This window comes from Accipiter gentilis, chromosome 4 (assembly GCF_929443795.1).
Source record: "Accipiter gentilis chromosome 4, bAccGen1.1, whole genome shotgun sequence".
Lineage (NCBI taxonomy): Eukaryota > Metazoa > Chordata > Aves > Accipitriformes > Accipitridae > Astur > Astur gentilis.
In genome coordinates, this window is record NC_064883.1 from 42,966,106 (window position 1) to 42,990,917 (window position 24,812).

The 24,812-nt window shown below is 51.0% G+C and overlaps 1 protein-coding gene across 1 annotated transcript; it reads right to left on the minus strand.

The window, feature by feature from the left end:
- Positions 1 to 1,288: 1,288 nt before the first annotated feature.
- Positions 1,289 to 21,412, minus strand: LOC126037958 (zinc finger protein 91-like). The gene is made up of 4 exons (XM_049798932.1): positions 19,531 to 21,412; positions 6,357 to 6,551; positions 5,298 to 5,353; positions 1,289 to 4,210 (listed from the first exon to the last, which is right to left on the minus strand). Exons 1-4 carry the CDS (start codon positions 21,410 to 21,412, stop codon positions 1,547 to 1,549), a joined length of 4,797 nt encoding a protein of 1,598 aa, XP_049654889.1. The 3' UTR covers positions 1,289 to 1,546.
- Between the last annotated feature and the right edge of the window lie 3,400 nt (positions 21,413 to 24,812).

A 24,812-nucleotide genomic window follows, 5' to 3' on the forward strand; every position in this document is an offset into this window, starting at 1 on the left:
CGCAGGGCGCACGCCAGATCCAGCAACGGCGAGCGCTGCTAAAAGGGGATCATTTCACACCGGGTGATTTTAATTGGGGGGGTTGCTGCTGGAGCTCCGAAGGGACGTGCAGGTACTGAAAGTTAGCAATGTATGGACATGGTGTTGTGCCTCTCTGCCTTTGTGCAACCTCAAAGGCAAAACCTGGCAGCTAAGGAGGGATTGGGAGGGTGGAGGGTGCTGCTCTGGGCATGGGGAGCACCCAGATTTGTGGCCACCATGTCACTAAGCTTTGTCAGAAGGGTCCTATGGGTCGGCATAGCCCATAGGGCCAGCGTCTCCGTGCCAGGTGTGGGGATGCTCATCCGCACCCGTGGTGGGAACAGCTTCTGCTAACCCCCAACTCCCCCCAGGTTGGTGGGGCGTGGGGAGCAAGCTAAAGCCTCCTTTTCTTGGCAGAGCAATTAAACACACCTTTTGCTGGTGCCACTCTGGGGTCACTACCGCAAATGAGTGACACGGAGGACAGTTGTTGAGGGTTTCTCCCTACCTCAGTGAGGCCGTAGGTGGCACAGACCAGCGGTCTTCAGGTTTAGGAGCCATATCTTGGCATTGCAACTGAGCTTGTGGTGCAAGAAACAGGTCTGGCAACCTCCCAAATGCCGCTCTGAAACTGTGGCTGTGCAATGAATGCCCCTAACTCCATAATAAATATGTCCAGGGTTATCCTACACAATCAACCCACGCATAAGGTTATTTTAAACTAGGAAAAATGATTTCTTCATATAAACCCTGCATTAGTTCCCAGCCAGAGCTCTTAATCCAGCTCTGCAAATTAAGCCATGTGGGTGGCTCTTTGCCCTCCACGGGGATCGTTACTGACCTCGGTGGCCCTTCCCCAGGTGTCAGCAGGGTCCCCATCCCCGAGTCCTTTGGCCATGACATCCTCCCTTATTTCTGGCTGCAATTTTTCCACAGTAGCAGACCCTGCACTGCTCCACGTGTCCGCAGGATGGCTGGAGCTGGTGTCAGCTGCTGGAAGGCTAGGGACCAGGGATGGTCTGCTCCAACTCCTGCCAGGAAGTTGGTGATGGCAAACCTCATAATGTTTGGTGAGATTTTTGGTCTTTTTTTTTCTTTCTTTCTTAAAGCTCCAGCTCTTGGAGTCATGTGAATATATCTGAAATCACAGATTTCATTTACTTGATTTAAAAAAACAAGCTTCTCAGCCCTCCTGTTAGCAGAAAACCCTCCACCAAACCTCTTGAAATGAGGACTCTTCTTTAAGATATAAAAAAAGAAGCCGAAATATGTTTTTATATCCCTCCCTGACCCCCAAATTTCACATTGTGTCAGCCAGTTTTGACTGAGGTTTGATTCAGGGATTTCCGTGTGCTGAAGTCCAGATCCTCCCAGGTTTTCCACTCCTGGCTCACACCAAATACTGTGATATGTTTCCAGGGAAGCAGTTCCCACAGGACCGTGGATCTTGGTGGTAGATGCAGCAACCCCATACCCAAGTGAGCAGGCATCAGCCCTTCCTTCCCTGAGCCCTTGATCCTTACCATCATGGGACCGGTAGGACCTCATAGTCATCAGCATCAGCCTCTGTCTTCACCACGATGATGGGGCTGCTGTGGCCACCCGCTGCCACACGGCCAGTTGCCAGGTCCTCAGAGAGTTCCTCTCCCTCCCCAGGAGGGCTTTGCTTCTTGAGGTGGTTCTTCTGATGCCTCTGGAAATGTCCAACGGTGGTGTAGCTTTGCCCACAGTTGGAGCAGATGAAGGGGCCCTGGTGGGTGTGAGTGAGCTGGTGTTTCATGAGGTTGACCTTTTGTGAGAAGCTTTTGCTGCACTGGTGGCACTGGAAGGGTGCCTCTCCCGTGTGGACCCGCTGGTGGGTAATCAAGATCTCCTTTCTCTTGAAGTCCTTCCCGCACGTGGCACACTTGAATGGCCGGTCCTTTGCATGGGAGGGCTGGTGGAGATGGAGCTGGGTCCTGTTGGGGAAGACCTGCCCACACTTGCTGCAACGGTTGGGCTCATACTTGGTGTGGACTCTCCGGTGGGTGATGAGGGCAATCTCCTTGTGGAAACCTCTCCTGCAGATGGCACAGGTGAAGGGCCACTCCTCACCCTGTGGTCCGAGGGCAACTGGAGCCAACGGTGGCTGGTGCTCCCGCATGTGGACCCGCTGGTGGGTGGTGAGGGCAACCTTTTGGGTGAAGGCTTGGCCGCAGGCAACACAGTGGAAGGGGCGCTCACCGGTGTGGGTGCGGTGGTGGACGACGAGGTGGGACTTGTCAATGAAGGCTTTGGGGCAGTCAGTGCAGGGGAAGGGATGCTCCCCCGTGTAGATGCGGTGGTGGACCACCAGCTGAGCCTTCTGGGCAAAGGCCTTCCCACACTTGCTGCAGGAAAAGGGCTGCTCGCCAATGGGGAGCAGCCGACAGGGGACAGCTGGGCTCTCCTCATCTTTGCCAGCCACCTTGGCATTGGCATCGGTCTTGACACTGGCATGGGTGTTGGCATTGGCATTGTTATCACCAATGGCCTCACCATTGCCATTGGCCTCGGTGTCAGCATTGGTGTCAGTGTTGGCGCTGGTGTCTTCGCCGCCTCCCTTGTCCCTGCCACACTCATGGACATGGCGGTGCTTGACCAAGGCGATCTTCTGGTGGAAGCCCTTGCCACAGGTGGGGCAGGGGAAGGGCCGGTCACCGGTGTGGATGCACTGGTGGATGGTGAGGCGGGACTTGTTGCCGAAGCGCTTGCCACAGTCACCACAGGGGTAGGGCCGCTCGCCGGTGTGGACGCGCTGGTGGGTGACCAGCTGGGTACGTTGGGTGAAGCATTTGCCGCACTGCCCACGCCCATAGGGCTTCTCCCCGGTGTGGGTCCGCTCATGCTTGGTCAACTCCCCCCGCTTGGCGAAACCCTTGCCGCAAGCCCCGCAGCGGTGACCCCCGCCCTTGGCATGAGCCTGTTGGTGGTTGGCCAGGTTGCCCTTCTTGGTGAACGTCTTTCCACACTGCCCACAGGCGTGGGTACCACCGAGGGGGGGGGGGGGGGGCTGCCCACCCCCTGAGGCACTGGGGGTCTCCTTTTCCCGCGCATGGACATGGCGATGGGCTGTGAGGCCGACCTTCTGGCTGAAGCGCTTTCCACAGGTGGTGCAGATGTAAGGGGCTTGCTGGGGATGGTGGCCCTGGTGGTGCCGCAGCATCTCCCTCTTGCTGCCAAAGCGGTCCCCGCAGGTTCCACAAATGTGGGCACCGGGCCGCTCGTGGGTCCGCTGATGCCGGGCGAGGTGGATCTTCTGCCGAAAGCATTGCCCACATGCAGGGCAGGGGTAGGGCTCCTCCCCGGTGTGAATCCTCTGGTGGGTCACCAGCACTGACTTCTTCTTGAACTCCTTCCCACAGGTGCTGCAGTGGAAGATCTTCTTCCCTGCCAGAGTGGATTTGGCCACGATGGCCCTGGCAGCATCCCACTGGGCACCCTTCGTGCTGTGGACCCACTGGTGCTTGATGAGGGTGATCTTCTGGCAGAAGCCACAGCCGCATACACCACACTTGAAGGGACGGTCACCTGTGTGGATCTGGTGGCGTGCCACCAGCTGTGACTTGTCCATGAAGCTTTTCTGGCAGCTGCTGTACTGGTAGGGCTTCTCACCTGTGTGGATCCGTTGGTGCACGATGAGCTGTGACTTCTGGGTGAAGTTCTTCCCAAAGTCCAGGCACTCGTACAGCCGCTCGCCTGTGTGGATCCTCTGGTGCTCCTTGAGTTGTGATTTGGTGATGGTGATGAACTTCTTGCCACAGTCGGTGCAGGGGAATGGTCTCTCGCCCGTGTGAGTCCGGAGGTGTTTGGTGAGGTCTAGCTTCATCTTGAAGCTCTTCCTGCACTCAGTGCAGGCATGGGGCTTTTCCCTTCTCTCAGGATCACTCTGTGTGTTGTGCTTGCTATGGTCTCTCCCATTGGCCTCCTCTCCAGCTCTGATGGCTTCTTGGTCATGCAGCTCTCCAGCCTGGTCAACATCACCTTCCTCACAGCCTTCAGCCTCTATCTCCTCCTTAAGGGATGTCTGGTGGGCTGCCAGGATGCCCTTGTGCTTAAAACTGTCCCCACAAATCACGCAAGTGTACAACTTCTCTTGAGTGTGGCTGAGAAAATTCTCTGCCTCCAAGAGCTCCAGCGTCATCATGGCTGGCTGTTCCATCACCTGGTTCTTCAGAGGTGGGGGCTTGGGTGGTGTTCACTAGGGGAGGCATCGCTGGGAGTCCTCCTGGCCATTGCCACCAGTTTTCCCTGCCTGCCAGGGCTGCTGGGAGGTAGCGACCATGGGAAAGTGGCAGCGCTGGTTTGAGTTACTCTTCTTTAGATGAAAGCCTGTGTTTTCCTTCATGAGGGCTGAACCTGAGAAGAAACCAAGGGAGGTGTTATTGTCAAGGCCAACAGGAAAAAAAGACAAAACCCAAACCACTTTTAGTGTGGTAAACTGTCATGTGGAAACGAAAATCATAAAAAAAAAGCCCAGCCAAGCTTAGTTAATTCTAGTAAAACCAAAGGCCAAGAGACTGTAAAATCTAGGAGGGGATTGAAGGGGTTTGCTGGATCTGCCTGGCACAAGCTGGACTTTCTCCACATCTCCAGCTACTCACCACAAGATACTGGTGGTTTGGGGGGGCTCCTCCTGCTGTGCTGATCTCTGAGCAGGAACCAACATCACTTTCCCTTCAGAGAGGTGGTGAAGGTCGGTGGTCATAACCATCAGGGACCAACTGACAGTCATCAGCACCTCTAGAAGTAAATCCTTCTCGGTGAAAGGCACACCCAGACCCATTTCTGGAGGATCGCTGGGGTGGTGCCATCCCTGGTCTGAGCCAGGATGACCAGACCAAGGGCTGGGGCCAGGACCAGACACGTCCCATGTGAAGAGTGGTCACTGAGATCATCTGAGCCTCCTTCAGTGCACTGGCAGAGAGGGACCTTCTGGGACAACAAGGGGAAATGTTGAGGATCAGCAAACAGCTGCTCATCTCTAGAACATATCACGTTGCTCTCCCCAGCCTCCAGACAGTACCAAAATCTCACATCTGTGAAACAAAACTGCCCGAGCATCCTCTGATGCTCATCTGGCTGTGCAAACCCTGTGGGGCTCCCGTCCCTCGGAGGGTGACCATTTATTTCTCTAGAGATTTTGTGTCACGTCCAACTCAGTGAGGGGACAGGGACATCTGGGTCACAGCTGCAGCCAGACAGGCTGGAGGCAGAAGTGAAACTCACACCGATGTCCTCGGTTCCCTGCGCAGTACCAGGGCAGACACCAGAGCCTCTGCAAGGCTGCTGGGGCTGGTGGCCAGGAAGACGTCTGAACGGACAGAGAGGTCGTCCTGGTGTTCAGGAGGACAGCAAGGACTCAGCTCCTTCCCCTGTCCCCTTGCCCTGAGGTTAGACTGCTGAAGGTCCTCCTTTGCCTTGGTGCCAGCTTCAATTTGCAGATTTGTCATGTTTGACCCAAGAAGGGTGCAGCCACACCACCACCAGCATCATTGACCCAACCGCATGAAAAGTCCAGGCTGAAGAAGAACCCCGTTTGCCATTGACTTTCTTCATGGAAGAACCAGCACCAAACTGGCCCAGGAACTTATCTGGGGCAACTCCTGGGGAGGGCTCCCTGATGGTGGTCCCGTCAGCCAAAAATCTCTCCTCCTCTGGTCCTTGACTCCCAAGTGCCCCAAAGTGATGAGGCGTCCTGAGAAGTCCCTGCCCAACCCCTCAGCTGGGCAAAGGAAGCCCTGATCCAGCCATCCCAGCATACATCCAGGGCATTTGCACCTCTATCCTTTCTCACCAAGAGAAAGGATGGGTGTTGGGTGAGATGTTCTCTGGGGACCTTTCAGTTAGGCTGAGAAATGGAGGTTGTTTTTACTCTCTGTGGTGACCAACTTTTCCAAGCCCAGAGATGACTCTGGGCAAACTTTTGTGTCTGGCTGTTCCATGCGCTGGGCTGTTTTTCCCGGAGGTGACAGCGTGTCAGCACAGCTGCCTGAATTTCACTTGTGAAATGTGAATGGGAGCAGCTCCTCAGCTGTTGCTTTGCTCCTTTCACTGGGAATAACCCCCCCCACCAGCACACACAGAGGCACAGCCACAGGCAGGCACAGCTTCCCCTTGCAAGGCAGAGGCTGGACCTATTAACTCATTCCCACCCGTGCCTCCAGCACTCCTGAAAACATCGCACAGATGCCCCAGTATCATGGTTTTTAGGCAGATTTTAAAGGACGGATGCCCTTTCTCGTGTTGTGCTGCTGTTCCTACTCCCTGGGTTTAGCCAAGCTGCCTGTTCCCACGCCAAGCAGGACCAGCTGTACCTCCGACTCCAGCGGTCACCTCCAGCCAGGGGAGCAAGCCAAAGCTCTCGGGGCAGGATTCAGCCCGAGAAAGACAAGCAAGGCGATGTATCCCAGCCAGTGCAGTTTGTTCCACCGCAGCCAACCTTGATGAACGCTCCAGCTTTGTAGCGGTGACCCCAACTTCCCGAGATGTCCTGCTGCTGCCCTGGGATGCTGCGGGACACATGCAGACACCACGGAGGGGTTCAGCCCTGAGCATCCCATCCTGGCCCCAGACATCCCAGCTCAGCCCTTTACTGACCTGTCTCCCATCTCCCTCAGCAGCACGCAGGTCGGGAAAGTATCCAAGTGTCATTGACCAAATTTTCTTATTTCTACCCACTTTGAGCTCTTCTTCGTCTTCCAGCTACTCCGTTCGTGTCTGCTGGTGCTGACTCACAGGAAGCCTGTGTCAGTGATGTAAAAACTACCGGGGGAGGAGAGACAGAAAAAGAGGAGCTGCCTCAAGGAGACAAGGGGCTTGGGGATAGGAAACAGCAACCCTAAAACCTCTTGGGCATGGCTGGGGGGATCCCCAGCCATCACTGCCTCCCTGCCAGTCCCCCTGCCTGGCTGCCCAGTGCCTGGTCCCTGGGCTGCAGGCTCCTGGGAGCCGCAGTCCTCGGCAGGGATGCTGTTCATCTGCTTTGGAGGATGCCTATGTTTGCTGGCTGGGGGTTGTTATAGGGAAAGGCAGTGCCGACGCTGCAGCAGGCTGGAAATTGCTTTTGATTTACATTAGTTGTCTTTTTTAATTGCTATTTTTAGGTGGCTAAACTGCACTGCTTTGCATTAGAAGTCACCATTACGTACCTCCGAGACCTCATCGTCGATGCTTTCGCTTTCTCTCCGTGTGGCTGACCCCCCCTTGGGGTTGTGCAAGCAAGAAAAGCCATCTTCTTCTCCTCTTCTATCACCTTTTTGTCTGTGAATCTCAAAACACTTTGTAAATGGGAAAGGCAGTGAGGTGTCTTGAAAGGGGACATTTGGTGAGACAGTGGCAGAGCCCAGGTCTGGGAGGTCTCCACCCAGTGAGTCCAAGAAAATTGTTTCCTCCCCGTGGCTGTGAGTCTCCTTGTGAGTGTCCAGCTCCCAGGGGAGGCTGGACTGCCTGTTCCTGGTGCTCTGTAGCAGTTAGCAGCCTGCCTGCATTGGGCTGCGGTTATAACCAGCAGCACCAATGCCTACAGAAATCCACAGTAAATCCACAGTCCTGCCAGTCTGGGTCACATAGCAGGTCCTGGAGCATTTGGTGGCTGCTGGACATGTGCTAATTTGGAGTGATGGAAAACTCATTCCATATCTCTGAAACAAACGGTGATGTTCTGGGGCACTGGAGCACAATTTTCTTAACTCTCATGTCTTTACCCGAAACTTTTAGCTTGAGTCGGAGCTGGATGCAGGGATGAGTCCCAGGGCAGAACTGGATGACGCCATTCTGAATGGAGTTTAGCTGTATGGATGCAAGTCAGCTTGGTGTCCTCAGGGCTGGAGAATTGTCCTTGCCTCAGTCGATTACTCATACAGACATAGCCACTTTGCCTCGCCATTTATCACTAGCACCTTGCAGACAGCAGCTCGGGTAGTACAGGTTAAGGTGTTGGGGGGATGCACTCTCAGAATTAGGTCTTTTTTTAGAAATAGTAATTTTTAAAAGATGAAAATAATTGTTTTGTAAAAAAAGTTCAGCTTGTGATGGTCATTGCATTTTTTGTGCTCCTTGTGTTTTCTGATTTCAAATATGTGGTCCCTGGTGTCACTTAGGAGCCAAACCCACGTCTCCTGACAGCATGATTCAGATGAAAGGAGTCCACAACTGTTTCAAAGCATAACGTGGGGAAACAGAAGAGAAGGATGAGGATGTGCATCTGATGTAGATTGCTTATGGGATTTTGTGTAGATCCAAAGTTTTGCCTCAGTTTCCCCATCTCTAAAATTGGGCTGAAATACTGTAACTATTATTTCTGTCTTTTACAGGAATTTAGTATCCTCAGCAAAAATGTTATTATATCCCAGTTTTGAAACCCTGGAAAAAACAGCTCTGGTTTTCCTTGACCTTTTGGGTAGGAAGTTGTACCCTCTGGATTGCCCCCTGTCACACTCCTGGCTCACAAGTGGCTTTCCAGGTGACACAAAAAGGAGTGACGTTGGCATTCTCTTTAGTTTTCTTTTCCCAGATACAAAATAAAAGACAAACCCCAGGAGAAACTGGGTATTTTAATGTTTCCTTTTGTTTTGTTTGGGTTTTGTTTTTGTTTTTTTTTTAGTTAAGGAAGTGAGGTGGCAGATTAAAACACTTGGCTAGTTGAAGGGGAAGCCCCAGGCAAAGCTGAAGTGAAGTCCTCTGATATCTGTGACCTTATGTTGTTGCACCAGATACCTTTCTTGTCCTCAGTGGGGGTCATATGTGGTGACTCGGTTTACAAATTGTCCTGGTGAAGACCAGATATGGAGACACCATCTGCCCTGATGCAGAGTAGCAACTTCATGCTGCTTCACACTCAATTAGCAGCGAGGAGCCTTTGAAAGTGGGGGTCCTGCTCCTTTCCACCATCTGTGCCCATGCTCTCTTGGGTCTGTGGGTGCATGATGACTCTATTTAGTTAGATGACTTGGGAAAGCACCCTAAACCCCCCCCCAAAATGGAAAACCCTTTAAGAGCTTTCCACTGCTCCAGGCAGCTGAGTCTTCTTTTCTATCTCTCCCACCCCAAATTCTTAAGGTCTGCTCTAATTTCTTTTGCAAATGTTATGGATCTAGGCCACACAAAGACCTCATGGAATGGGGTGGAAGAGAAAAGGGTGATTTAAAGGCTGCCTGCCACAAAACTGGTCAGCAAGGACACAGCTAACTAGCTGGGAAGAAAGACACAAGGGCTGAGGATGCTGCAGCAAAAAACCATCAATAATGCTTAGAAACAAAGCCTGGGCATTTGGGGATGCACCTCGTCACTAGTACAAACAATATGTCATTCATGGAGAAAAATTTAAGAGCCAGTCACTTTCCAGTTTAGCAGTAGACAGCAAAACCTGACCTGCTGAGAGACTAGGAGATTGCATGTCATCTTCTTGTTCGCAGTTAGTGAATTTTTGGCAAACTGCAAGTTGATGGTAAATAGCTTCCTTCAGAGAGAACAGGAAGATGCTGCAGCCAATTCAGCTGGGGAGAGACCCCTTTGGAGAAGCACGTCCCACCATGCCCACTCCATCACACGGGAAGGGTGAGAGACACACACAGTGGACTGAACTCCCAGTTCTTTCAACCCTATTCGGGACACTTTCCAAGTGGCAGTGAAGAGCCCACAGTCCCCAAACCAAGAGGAAAACCACAACCAAGTTATCTAAAACACAACTAGAAACAGAGAGCTAAACCACCTGAGACTGAATTCACAGCCCTTCACTGATCTGGGAACAGATTCATTCCAGACTTTGCAACCATGATCACTGAAAGCAAGGTATGGATCAAGGTCCTCTTAGTTTATATTACAAGAACAAGAAAAACAAAATAGAATGTAAGAATACAGATGGGCCTGACTCTGATTCTGCTGGGTCCTGGACAAAGGTGGCATTTTTTTGTTACTCTCATCCATGGAGTAGGAGAGACCCGGCGGTGATGACAGCCCAAGCTGCAGAGCACAGGCTGAGAGCTTGGGTCCCTTTTGGTCCATGGAGACGGACATGTTTCTCCAGAAAGTGATTCAGAGACAAAAATCTTAGTCAGATATTCTCAATCACCTCTCAAAGAGCTTTTCTTTCTATTTTGAAATGCGGCGAAGGTGGGAGACATGAAGAAATCTGGATGCATGGTTCAAGGTCTGAAGGGGAGCAAAGTCAATGATGTTCACCGCCCCGGGACAGCGGCTCTCAGCAGGGATTCTGTGTGACCTTTACATTTGCGTTCACCCTGGCCATCCCCAACCCCCTTTGGGCATCCAGGCACCGTGACCATGTAGAGGAGAAAGCATAGCCTCTTGCAGAGATAAGCAGCCTGGGCCACCTTTCATGGTGAGTATTTTAGCCTACTATATCCCTGCTCTTATGCGGGGACCTGCACCACCTGGTACACCACAGCAAAGGTCTCAAAAGGCTTATCCTTGGCGTGGATCTCCCTGCCCTGGGGATGGTGCCTCCTTGGCCATGCTTGTCTTGCTCCTTGCAAGGATGCTGCTTGGTCCCGGTGCATCTCCTTCCAACTCTCTAGACAACTTTGGACCTTCCTCCGGTGGGCTATGGGATTTCTCTTCTTCAAGAAGCTCTTCCCATGTGTACCACACTGATAAACTTGTGTGTCTTCAGGGCTTGGTACAGGGTAACTCCTCACAACGCTTGGGTTTTTTTCTTCTCCTTCTTGTTCCCCCCCCCCCACTGGCTTTGCTGGTGGAGTGCCCTTCAAGCACCCTTGCCTTATTTTTCCCATGTGGGGTGTACAGGTGTGGGTGGGGGTCTGGAGCTCACATGGCCATGTTCTTGGTTTCCAGCTTTCCCCAGAAGACCGATCTGATACGCAGAGCCAGGTGCTTTGCTGCCAAGGAATGAATATTTACAGCTATGGAATTTCCAGCCAGCATATATTTATTCTTGTCTTTATTCAGCTTTGTTGAGATTTTTTGGGGGAGCAAGCTTGCACTTCTCCTTCCTCATTTCAATTCCTGGTCTGGTTCCTATTTTTAGCATCCCTTTCTTGATGCTTCTACTTTCTTCAAACCACCACACTGTAAACCTGCTGGGCAAGACATGAAATAAAACTGCAACTCAGTGCCAAAGCTGGAGGAAAAAGCACATCCAGAGTTGTCATTTATGAAGTAAGTGCTTGAATTGCCCTAGCTACCGTAAAGAGCAGGAACTGGAGCTTGATGTAGAAAGTACCAAACAGAGGTTGATACTGGGACTCCTGTGTTCAGCTCTGAGCCCTGGCATTGACTCATCCCCTCTGCCTCTGCTTCAGTTAATTTCCAAGTTTTTGCCTATATATTTACTTTATTTGGAAAGGAGAGTGATTGTTTTACTCCCTCTTTCATTCCTGACCACTACTCTGGTTGTAGCCAACCATGGGAATACAACAGGCTTGGTCACATCTGCTACCCTTTCTCCCTGTTGCACTCTTAGAAATATGCATCCTGTTATTTCCATCAAAAGCACTTATAACCCTTATTCATTCAACCATTTTAATTTAAGCACTTTTAGGAAATCTCAAGAGCCCTTTACTTAAAGTAGACCTGGGTGACTATGTGGTAGTAGCTGATCTGCTGTCAAGCCAAGAGTTTGTTCCAGGTAAAGTTAAAAAAAATTTTTTCAACATTTTTTCCTGGAAAACAAACACAATCCTTTGAATATCTCTTACCTTCAACCCATAATGAAACATTTTGGTTTAGGATATGGTTGACTCCTTCTAAGGGAAAGAAAAATACCTCCAACCTACCAAAATGTAAAGATTGCATTTATTTTTGAAGTAAGAAGATTGAAAAATTTTCAGAAGTTCTTGCTGGCTTTATAATTAGTTGTCCTACTTTCCCCTTTTCTGTCAGCTTTAAGAATTCACAAATTCGTAGTACGGTAAAAAAACTTCCAGAGGACCAGAAACTTCCTTTCCTCCTTTACATTAAAATGCTTCTTGGTCCCTTTCCAGCTTATGGTCAAAGGGACTGCCAGGTTGAATTCAGGCCTTTGACTCCTTGGCTGGGATTCAGCTCCGAGTTAGGATGCTTAAATGAAGCACCGGCATTCAAGTGCCTCCAAAACATACCGATAGAAAGAGGAGATCGTAACAGGGGAAAAGTGCTTTAACCTCAGCTTAACCCACTGTGGCTTAAGCCTTAACACTGCCGAGGAGCTGGACCCGTTTCCAGGCAGGCACACAGAGCTGGGCTGTCGGTGATGCTCCTACGCAGCCGGAGCTCGACGGCAAGTCCTTTGCCGTACCGCCTCGCACGATGCTTCTGGTGGAGCCTGACCCACTCTTAGTGGTGGTGCTTGTTTACCAGAATTAAATACTTTTCTATTGCTGGATGAAGGATTCGCATTGGCAGAGCTACACGCCGAAGCGTGTGGGTATAGAGGGCGTATTCGGACTGAGCAGATGTATAATGCTGCTATTACATGCCTGCTGTCCAAAACTCCCTTGCAGACTGGGGCTAAACCCTGGGAATTGTCTTGCTGAGGGCAGCAGAATGCTTTTCTCCTCAAACTCAGCATCTGGCTGGCCATTCTGGCATGCAATACTAGCACAGACCTTCACAGCCCTGTGCCACTTTCCATGCTGGGTGCTTGGCAATTAATTTGTGAAAAGCAAGCAGAGCGGAGTTAAGCAATGTTAGGCTGTGCATTAGCAGCTGAGCTGCTCTGAGCCCCCAGCATCTGCAAACAATTTGGTGAGCAGAATGGGGCCCCCTTATGTTGAGCTAAAGATGGATCAGGCTTATTACTTGCATGGAGATGTTAAAATGAAAAGCAGGCTGCTATTTTCTTTGCTACAGACTTTGTCCTATATTTAACAAGAAAGTCCTTCTGAGTTAAAAGGAGTCCTATTTTCACAGAAAACTAATCACAGGGGCTGAAGCGTTGAGCCACAGGAAACCTGTGTCAAAATTTTGCAAAAAATATCCAGGAAAAAAAGGAGAGAAAGGGGCTCAAAGGGAGGCAGACAATGCTGCAGGAATAGGGCTCCCAGATGACATGGGCTAGGTGTATCCATGGTCCCTGAGAGCATCCCTCATCCCAGGGACCGTAAGACGGGGAAATGCCAGAGGGCTGGAAAAGCAAAGGATGAACCTCCACAGGTCGTGCTTGGCACAGGAGCTCCCCACTCTCTGTCCCCCTGGGCTTTAATAGAGACAAACAATAAGGAACATCTATAGGGTCTGGGGTGATTTCTAGCATACACCGCTTTATGGACAGGAGGAAAGTCTTGGAGACAGTAGCTGTGTCCCACTTGTGCCTTTAAGATGCTGCTGCCTGCAGTGTGAGCAAAGGGATGCTGATCTGTGACTTGTTTTCTCATTTTTCCCATTACATCCATAGGACTGGTGTGTGTGTCTGTGAGCTGCCTGATTTTGGGTGGTCTGTCCAAGGAAATTCATCACAAGCTCCTCAGCTTCTGGTCACACCTGAACCCTCAGCTGTGAACAGAGACAGGCATGCAAGGGGCTGGTTAGAGGGTTTTGCAGTTAAAAAGAGCAGCCTGTAGCAATGACCCCACGTGGGCTCATGCTCAGGAAACGAGCTCTCCTGATTTATCTTCCCCTCCTGCACTTCAGCTCTTGAGCACAGATGCAGGCAGAGAGGCTTACAGGTGTTTTGGGGAACACTTTGGTATCCGTATGCCCATGCAGCCCCTCGCTTTCCTGCTGCCTCCCTCCGAGAGCCCCACACACCCTGACTCTGTATCCAGGAGCAGTGAGGGCCGACTGGTCCCCGAGGGATGGGGAGCCGTGGGAAACCTCGTACGGGCACTGCCCAGGGGTTGCAGTCTCTCAGGGGCTGGACATAGCAGGCAGAAGCTCCATTTGGGGTTGGTCAGGGCCATTAAGGCTTACTGGTGTCCTCAGGACCCTGATGCTCAGCCTAGAAAAAAACCCAGCAGGTGATGCTTTGGAGAGAGGAGCAAGAACCCAGGAAGGTGCAGGAACACCCACAAGCTCGTTCCTCCTTCACCCTGCCATGAGCAGCAAATGGAATCATCAGCTGCGTCATCCAACACGGGGCTTTAATGTAGCCTGATAATAAATTAACTTAATAGAGAGGCAAAGCTGTAAGTAAGATTTGATCTGGATCTAACACCTTCCCGCAGGGAAGCCCAGGTTTTCACGGTGTTTCCCAGCCTCTGTGTCTCTCCTTCACGTTGTCAGATCTGATGCACAACTCAGTTTTGCCATCTGGTCAGAGCCTTTACAGTCACCTCTTCCATTCCTCACATTCCCTGCTCCTGTCTCTGCCCTTCAACCTACCCCAAGCTAGTTTAAGGTAGTATAAATTAACTTGATCGAAGTGACACATTCTTTGTCACAAGGTTTTTTCTGCTTCTTTGCCTGTCCATTCCGATGGGGAAGTTTTGAGCCCTGCAATACTGGCTGAATAAGCGTGTGCCCTTTATGCACAATGCACTGCAGCTCATCTGTGCAGCAAAAAGCTCCTATTAATCTCTGCCTGCAGCCGTAGGCCAACACTCTGGGCCGTGACTAGGAATAACTAGTTTTCAGGGCTGCTTAGCTTGTAGTTCACAAGATCAGCATTTAGTTTCCGAAGTCCTTTCTCCCCAAAGCGAGTTCACAGCAGTGCTGTTCCCAGCTCTCCTGCAGGGACTAGTTTTCTGCTCTGCAGACAGGTCTAAGGGTGAGTGAACTTCAGCACAGGTCTAATGATGGGTTATTCTTGCATGACTTCAAAACCCTGTTACTCTCCTAGCAGAAGTTGTCTGCATTCAGACCCTCACTTTTCAGTCTGTTTTGCTCCTCAGAGGCCAACACACATGTAGAAATGAGAACGGTCTGTGTCTTATTCCACTTGCAAAGCATCTTATCCTGTTTTTCAGATGATGAAAAAGGAGAAAATCTTGTGACTTGGTGGGGAAGGATCTCCAGATCTCTGCTTCCTACTTCTGCCTTCAGTTTGCAGTGACTTGGAGGAGGTTGGTGTCCTTGAAACAGCAGCTCCCCAGGGAAAAGGCCAGACAGAAGCAGAAGAGACAGGAATCAGCTTGGGGTGGAAAAAAAGAGTGAGCAGTGGGGCTCTGCAACGCCCTTTTACAAAGGATAGCAGTGGGCTGTAATCACCTCCTGTGCAATTAGCAGAAAGCCAGAGGCCAGCACTGCCCACCTCACCTACCCCATTGCAGGGGCTGCTTTTGTTTCCAGGTTAACACTGACCCTAGAAAAGGAGATCACAGATTTTTCTATGACCTTGCTCAGAAAATCTGTAGGTGGGGACTACTCAGAAGCATCAGTCTTTTGATGGATATCTCTCACCTTTGCTCTGTTCCAGCACAAGAAATCAGTTTCAAGGGAGGGACTGTGCTGTGGGTCAGGAGATGAAGGCAGAAGCTCCAAGTGTGCCTTGGCTACAAGCAGTTCAGCTTGATAACCTGGTCCCGTGTGGTGCTACCTGGTTGCATCACTTTGGCTCTGGATGGGATGAGAGGTAGCTAAGGTGGTGGTGATAAGTAAATCCTCATTCCCCATGGAGGCTGCTAGTCAAAAGTGAACAGATAAAGCATGTGTAGATGTATGTGATACTGAGTTTCCTGTTGCTCGCCCAATTTTCACCCTGGTCTTTTTCCCTCTCCTCACTCCTTGACTGTGGGGACACCAGGCTCCCTGCAGCCTGGGATTCTTGAAGAAGTTCTCATGGGAAATATCACATTCTCAAAGGGCAAGTAAACATCCCAGGCCACTTATGTTGGAGCAGATGTTTGCTCTGGCCCCAAAGACCCTCTCATTCCCACCATACCAGAACACGCTGAACGCCAATCAGCTCCGCGCGTCCCATTGAAGCACGAAATACGCACTTTTGTTCAAGTGCTCCCCAACACAGCCTGTCTCCATCTCTCCTCCAGACAGGCCATGCTGAATGCTGGAGACAGAACTGATGCTGAGAGGATACACACAGATAGTCAATGAGTCAAGGAGTTGATCAAAAAAAGTCCCACAGCCAAATTCCTCCATGCATTGCTAGAAATAGGACAGCAATTGTCTCGAGACAATCCTTACCTGACCCACTGCACAAGACCAGATTTCTTTTTAAAAGTCATCACAGCTTGGATGTCTCTTTATTAACATAACTTTTACTTTGATTTAACTCCATTGGTTTCACCTCGACCATGCTGAATTTACTGTATAGACCTGAAGGCAAAATCCGACCTTGTAGGCATCCTTTTCACTTGGTGACCGAGACTGCTCAGTGAATGCTTACAGGTGTGGTTTTCTGCATAAAATCTGTGCAGTGGGGAATGGGGCAATGACTTGGATTTTAAGCATTTTTTTTATTATCTGGGAGCCTTTTTAATGGGTTTCAGGAGAAAAGGATGAAGGCTATTTTGCTACTGTGAGGATTTGACTTTGTTCAGTCCCCAGATAAATTAACTTTTTTCTCATGGAGCTTGGATTATTCCATGGTCCTGATCCAAACCCAACACAACCATCAGCAGCAGACACCAGAGCTGGCAGCCCAAACTAACTGCACGGCACCTCTTTGGAGGTGTCCTTGAGGAAGTCACAGTGTAATGTCCCAGGCAGATCCCGGTGGTACCCAAGGAAGGCTCCCTTTGCATTTCGAGCATTTTGCTCTCACACGTGGGACACTGAGAGTGGAATTGAGGTCATGGATGAAAACACCCATCCTTAGGACATTGTTTCAGTTTCTCACACGATGGAGTCTGGTGCCATTTGAGATGCCCTTCCTGGCCTCCAGTTACTCATCCAGAAAGGTCAAGGCCTCCCATAAGGCCTGTGTCCTTCTAGCCCTATGCAGACACCTTAGGGCACTTCACATGGTACATATGTGTGCGTCACCGACTGGAGCCCCGGGGTCAGTGTGTGGTGGTCTGAGCTCTCAGCATAGTCAGTGGAGAGCTGGTCAACCCAATCAGCAGAGCCCAGAGGGCTCTTCACCAGCTACACCCATTTGGTTACCACTGGTATGCATCTTGCTATGGCATTGTTCACCTGTTGCACTGTGGGTAGAATGTAGTGTGGTTGTCTCAGTGATAGCTTGTGGGGAAAAAAAGACAGAAAAGAGGCTCACTTTGTTTCCTTTTTTCTTTAAATAATTACTTTATTGAGGAGATATTACAAACTATCATCCCCGATCTTCCCCAGAAGCTGGGACACCCACACTGGCCATGGTCAATGGTGGAAGATCCAGTGATATCCAGGAAAGCTACTGACATTGACTCACTGCCCTGTCTGTGTGCAGGGGCACAATAATACAAATGGCGAACCTCCCATACCAGTTCCTCTTGCTGGTAAAAATCTCTACAGCCCTATGCTAGGCTAACGAAAAGGAAATAAATGCCAGCCACGCAGTGATTACTTTCTCCTCACTGAAAGGCTCTGTTGGACCTCTGCAGCTCAGCAAGCCTAACACAGGCTGTTTTGCTTTGCTAGCTTGGCTCAGCCCTATTCTTCCCAAGGAACATCATTTTCCAGTCCTACAGTGAAGCATCTACCCACCCTATGGCCCAGACCCATTTTTCTAACAAGGGTGTCCCTTAGATGCCCCTAGAACATCTTAAACTTGTTGTTTTCCCCTATCTGTCTGCCTTTTCTGTCCCAGAAGTGAACCTCCACCAGGTCAGAGCGATTTGAGGGGAAGCTTCGTATCAACCAGTTTCACTACAGTTTATAGGTGAGCAGACAAAAGTAGGTTCCTTCAGAGGCTGCCAGAGCTTGCTTTGCTGTTTGAAATCATGTGCTGGGCCTGACTACATCAAAGGCTGAGGGAGTCTAGGCACCATAATTACTATGTGCTTTTGGGGTTTGGCAGCTGTACTCAGTGTTGTGCTTGAGTCACCACAACAAAGCACCTCAACACGATGGTGTCCAAGTAGCTAGTAAAGGCAAAGCTCAAGAACAGTTTGTCCTGTTCTTTTCCTTCTCTCTGTGCCTCAGTTTCCCCACCTAGAGAGGCAGCTGCTCCAGAGTAGGCAGTGCAGACAACCAGCAGCTTGGGTCTAAAGTGTTACAGCATGTAGTTGCCCAAAGTCATGCTGCGTGACTTTCGGATGCCTCCAAGAGGATGCCATCTGCAACATGTCCTGGGAGAAGGAAGTGGTGTGTGCCTTGGGGGTGGGGAGGGGGCTTCTTTTCCTGCACAAAACCAGAGAGGTAGAGCTACTATTTCACCATGGAACATTTTTCCACTTGCCTCTTGGACTCTATGTATCACAGCAACGCAAAAAACCCTAATAAGTGTCTTTGTTCTGCAGTGCCCAGGTGGCCACGCAGCAGTGCTGTGGAGAAATCTTGGCGAGTGGCTCAGGGGATTGTGGATACCCTCCACGTCTCTGCTTCTCCAGGGACTTTCAAGACAGAAAGGTCCATCTGACTAGAGAACACTCAAACAAAATCATTAACAGTGAGCGATAAAGACTGCTGAACTCTCCATGCTTCTGAGTAGCTGCACAATCTCCTTCACACCAGGGAGAGGAAAGGAAAACATCCCAACAGGGAAATAGTTTCCAGTTCTCTAGTTCATAAAGTCTGAAGACTGTTTCAACTATTTCTGCCGCTTGGTTAGAATTCCCTAAATCATGCCTGATAAAGTCAAAATCCTACCAAGAGCTTCACAGTAACAGGTAGGGAAGCAGGTGGCTGAGAACCAGCACCGGCGTCGCTCAAGCTGGTAAAGTCCCTGACACCTCTGGGACTTGTGGTGGCAAAGGCATCTGCTCATCAGAGATGTAAAACTCGATGCTAAGAAAAGCCATTCTCATTGACATCCACGCAGTGGGGTTGTGGGGCCACAAACCAGAATACAGTCTGCTGGCCTCTGGGCTAGCTTTGGAAAAACAAGTCATTGATTTTGCATAACTTACTTTTAGAGACCTGGCTTAAGCCAATCTGGGAGCCTGGTTTGGGGGATTCAAGGCTTAAAACTCTGGTCTAGCTAGCAGTAGTTTCTTCCAGATCTGTACCATCCAGTTGACTAGGGTCCATCAGCCCAGTAGGATCAAGGTGTGGATCAGAGCTGTATGAGGGAGTAGAGAGTTGCCCCTTGCTGTAAACTCTTGCCTAGATGCGAGAGGCTCCCTTCAGCTTTCTCAGAAACACAATAATAGAATAAAAATAAATCCTGCCTGGTCCCATATGTTGCCCACACAAGACAATTTTGGCATCCACAACTTTGGCAGGCTTTAGAGGCACAAGCATACTGTTACGAAGGATGCCAAGCTCTTATCTCTCCATCTCCAAGCGCTCCGAGGAGGCTTGGCTCTCCAGCCCCATCTCACAGCTGTGAGGAGGTGATACCCTGAGCGTTGTACTCTGAAAACAGCAGCAGAGGACCAGTTTCCAGCAGCGCTCTGCCACTTCGACCTCACTGTCCCCTCAGGTTGACCTCCTCACCCCCAGATACCGCACACATAAAGGCCGGCAGAGTTTGTCTCCATCTCTCCCCTTTCCCAAAGAACTTTCCCCCAGGAGCAGGCACCAGACCTGCTCAGCTCTCCTCTTCGCTCTTCATGGGGGCCAGAGCTGTCTGCTCAGGGTGGTGGGGTCCACCGCCGGTCCTCGTGGCCTCCCCCCGTTTGGCACAGGGAGCAGTTCCTTCCCGTGCGTGGATTTTCTGGTGCCTCCTCAGGTACTTCTTCAGCCGGTAGCGCTTCCCACAGACCCCACACTTGTAGGCCCCACCTCGGGAATGGAGCAACTGGTGTTTAATAAGATGGCGCTTCTGAGGGAAGCATTTCCCACACTTGGTGCACTTGCAAGGCCCCATTCGGACATGGATTGTTTGGTGGCGGAAGAGGTTGGCCTTCTGGTTGAAGGTCTTCTCGCACTCGGGGCACTGGTAGGGCTCCTCCTTGGTGTGAATCCTCTGATGCCGAACCAGATTTGACCTCTGGGTGAAGCTCTTCCCGCACTCGGTGCATTTGAAGGGCTCGCTCATGTGGACTCGCTGGTGGCGGATCAGCTTGCGGTTCATGCGGAAGGTCTCCCCGCACTCGCTGCACTTGTACGGCCCCTCGCTGGTGTGAATCTTCCTGTGTCTGGTCAGGTTTGATTTCTGATTGAAGCTCTTCCCGCACTCGGGACAGGGGAATATCCGTTCAACCTTGGGAGCTCCTTTTGCTGAGGGATCTTTCTTGGACATGGGTTTCTCCTGGTTCTCCATCATCCCCTCTTTGGTGGGCCGATAGCATTTCTTCTGCTTCCTTTTTGGGCTCTGGCTCTCCTGGTGGATGGCCTCCGCACCCGGTTCTTCTTTAATTTGGATCCTCTGGATAGCACTGAGGTTTGGCTTCTGCCCATAATACATCCCAAACTCAGTGCTTTCCTGTGGTTCTTCCTTCACATGGAGGACCCGGTTACTGGCTATGGGGACTTCCCATTCATGCTGCCCATCAGCATCTTCTTCCTTTTTAAGCTGTCTCCCCTGTAAAGCCGTCAGTGGGATCTTTGGATCAAAGAGCTTTCCATAGTCTGGGTTTTCTGGTGGCTCTTCCTTGATGTAAAGTTTCTGGCAGGCTATTGCAGTAATGTTTGCTGTGTCATCACCGGGTGGGTCTGGTTCCTCCTTCATCTGGATTTTCCAAGGAGGGCTTTTTGGATTAGGTGGGTTTCTAGGTATGCTACACCCCTGGGCTACATCTCCTTCATGGGACATATTCTCCAACATACTCTCCTCTGACCTGAAGGCAAAATCAGACTCCTCTTTAATCTGGATGACCTGGACAGACACACCATTGACGTGTCCCTCGAGTGGCTTTTGCTTAGCATGGTTCCTCTGGTGGACGTTGAAATACCGCTTGGTGCTCAAGCTCTTCCCACACTCGGTACAAATGAAAGGCCCCCCACGGAGGTGTATCTTCTGGTGGGCCAGCAGCGTGGCGCTTTGCCCAAAGCACCTACTGCAGTCAGGGCATTTGAAGGGCTTCTCTCGCTTGTGGATCTCCTTGTGGGCGGTGAGGGTCCCCTTCTTCACAAAGCTCTTCCCGCACTCGGTGCAGGCGAATGGCCTCTTCTCCGTGTGGGTCCGCATGTGGATGTTGAAGTAGATCTTTGTGCTCAGGCTCTTGCCGCAGCGGGCGCAGAGGTAGGGACCACCCTTGGTGTGCGTCTTCTGGTGGGCGACCAGGCATATCTCCAGGCGAAAGCAGCGCCCGCACTCCCCACAGCAGAAGGGCCTTTCTCCTGTGTGGATGCTCTGGTGGGTCGTGAGGTGGCCCCGGGTGGTGAATCGCCTCCCACACTCCCCGCAAGTGAAGAGCTCCTCTGCCGTGTGGATCCGCTGGTGTCTCTTCAGGTTTCCCTTCTTGCTGAAGGATTTGCCACACTCGTGACACGGGTGAGTCTTTAGCACCGTGCGCTTAAATAAGTCCTTCATGGCAGCAGTGCCCTGAACCCAGCGGTGTGTGGTGGGGCTGCAAAGCAGCCGGCAGGTACAGAAAAGCCACGACGTTATGGGGATGGTCTGTCTGGGAGGATACAAAAAACATCAGGACACGCACATCAAATTGTACTTTAATGGATGCACTTTATTCCCCAGAGGGGAAAGGGCGCTGCTGCTGTACGCCAGCTCTGGGCCAACAAGGAGCGCGTGGTCTTCCTCATTTCTCAGCCACCTTCCACCTCAGCTTGCAAGCGCGATGTTTGTAACTCCATCTCCTGCCTCCTCTGATCTCTTGGAGGGGCTTCCCTGACATTCGTGGAGACTCAGATTGCCGGACTGAAAAAATAAAGGGAAAATTATTAAGTCATTATTTCCACTCCACCTCCTGTGTTCTCTATGTAAACACAACGGGTGGCACCTTGGCTGCTCCATGGGAGACTGAACCTGAGACTTTTGAAGCCACAGGCTCATCTGGGCTCCAACAGAGAGAGCAGGAACAGGCAAATTTCCCCTGGCAATGGGGGGTTCCGTGATGCACTCGCTGCTGCAATGACACCGAGGTTTCGGGTCTACTATTGCTGCACTAGTGATTTACTCTCAGCATAGGCGTCTGTCCTTTTACTAAGAAGATTTATAAGTAAATAATTAATTAATGCACTTTGCAGTAATTGTTGTAATTAGTCCCGTTTTTGAGGAGTGACTGCAGCAACCAAAATCCCCCAAACTTAGAAGAAAACCAAACTGGGCACCATCTGCAAACTGGGATGTGCTGCTTTGTACTGGCAGACATCCATGCACAGAGGAAGGCAGGTCAGTGGTGTCCTCAGTGGGCAGCTGGAGAAGTGAGACATGGAAACCTTAAGTCCTTTTCAAGAGGGTTCAACTGACAGCAGGGTCTGTGTCCTACGTATTTCCATGAGAAAAAAAAAAATAATAAAAAAATCAGGGCCAACAGAGATGTGAGCAACACCTCCTATCAAGACTCTGAATTGCAGCAGGGAAAAGATCCAGAAAGACTGAGGGGAGGAAGACAGTGGTGCTGGAGATGACTGTCAACAAGAATATACGTGGCTGGGAAGGTTTTTACTGATGGTGCTGCTGCCAAAATCACCGGTTATGGGGCAGGCTGCCAGCAAGGACGTGGGTTGTCAGAGAAATCTGTCCCTGGAGGTCTGGGTCGCTGGGAAGGCTGCGGCTGAGAAGATGAGTCCCTGGGGAACCTGTCACCAAGGTGTAGGGGGTTGGGGAGGAGGGATGCCATTTATCAGGGGACAGGCGATGGGAGATGTGGAGTATAAACATCCGAGCACAACCGCGATGCAGAGTTTGCAGCTGCACACCCCTCAGAGGAGAGGGGCCGGAGTGGTAAATGAAGTGGGCAGCTACGTCAGATTTCAGAGGACAGTTATAACAGGGAAAGTTCCTTCAGATTTGGTCGTGCCACTTGTGTTTTCCCTTCAGCTAACCCACTGGTGCTGGTAAGAGCCACTACTGAAGCACAATGGTACTCCTGTCCAAGCTGAATTTTCCATGCTGATACAGAGGAACCGCAGGAAAACAAAACCAAAAATAATAAACAACTACCTGCAAAATGATACTGAGCCAGGAGAGACAAAACACACCCACTTGGAGCAGGATCTGGGTCTAGTGTTTGTTAGCGGAGGGGAGACTCTGGGGGGACGTCACCCTGTCCTTAGGTGGGGGAGCAGCTACGTGACACCTACAAAACTGGTTTAAATGCAGCAGACAAAGCCTCAGCATTGGCCAGGCTGGAAAAAGGACTCAGAAAAGTTCAACAGTGTATTTTTACTGAGGAAGGTCATCAACCCCCTGAGCGGGTTTAGCCTCCCGCCACCAAGGACCGTCCTGCCGGCTCCGGGTGATGCTGAGGGGCCGTGCAGGTGGGTGCTGGGCTTGCTGCCGTGGCCACGGCCTCTCTCCTCGCCACGGATGCTCACACCGGTCTCACAGAGGACACAACTCACTGGCAGCAGCGTTTCAATTGCCTCTGGGTTTTGGCAAAAAGCAGCAAATCCCTGAATTCAAATCAGGGTAAAAGGAGAAATTCCTGCCTACTTCTTCCTTTTTTTTCAGGGTTTTTTTGGGGGGGGATGTTTTTTGTTTGTTTGGTTTTTTTTCAGTATCCAGATCCTACAGTTCCAAATCCTGCCTTTACTTCCAGCTCTGCAATCCACCAGGCTCAGGGTTTGAATCAAGGGCAGAACCAGATCCCAGGGAGTTGCTTCATCTTTTTATTTCAGCTACCCGGAGAAACGAAAGGGCGGTTGGCCGAAAGCATCTTACCTGAGCGGGCCATCAATCTCTGGCTGGCATTTCTCTCCTCCGGGGCAGTCTCAGTGGCACACCAGTGTTTGCGACTTGGCTGCAAGTTGTGTTGCAGCCGCAGCTGGGCTGACCTAAAGGAAGTCTGTGGCCAGTGCAGTGAGAGCTACCGGAGGAAGGGTGAAGCCAAACAAAGACAAAGAGCAAAGGTTGAAGGAGCAGGAGGGGGGGAGGAGGACGGGGGGAGATGCTCTCCACTCCCGCCGCCAAGAGGGATTTTTCCACGCCGCTGCCAAGGTGTTAGCGGGAGCGTGGGGAGGGAGAGGAGAGGGATTTCTCCCTTGATGTGCTTTTCTTCTGCACCGCTATATTGGTGGGAAGCTGGAAGGGTCCCTGGCTCGCACTGCCTTCTGGGAATTGTAGTTCTCCCCAGCAGCTCTGGTCCCCTATCCTGCCTTCCCTGCCCTGGCAGCCAGTGGGTCAGGATCAGGCCATTTCTCTCTTGCCCCAGCTGAGAGTGTTTGCCTTTTTTTTGTTGTTGTTGTTGCGGGAAGGAAAACATCCCGCGGTGCTGCAAGCATCCTTCTTCCCTCCCAGGCTGATTGTCCGAGGCTTGCTCCAGGAAGCATCAGGAGAGGAAAGATGCATTTCACGGAGGATTTCTGTGTCCGTAGCAGCTTGCAATCCCCCTGGGAGGAGGAAGCAACCGAGGCCGGTGCCTAGTTACCCGCAAATGTTCCATTTTAACGCTCAGTGAAAGCACAAAGGGAGTGTGCAGATTTGACAAGGGTGGACACTGAGGCATATGGACTTGATTTAGCAGAGTGGTGAGCAGCACCTGGGAGCCTCGGCAGGACCTCATGGAAAGCGCCCAGACCTTCCTGGATCTGCCCTGCACAATGAGGTTTAGAGGCTCAGCAGGAAGCTCAAGCCCAGGTTGCTTCTCTGGGAGGGTTTTAGGAACATGTGCATCATGAAAAGCTGCTTCAACATGACTCTTCCCTGGGGCAGCGTTTGGGGGCTGTACCCTGTCTCTGAGGCTGGACAATAACACTCATTCCTGCATAAGCCAGCACCTCCAATCCTGTCCTAAATATGACACAAGGCTGCA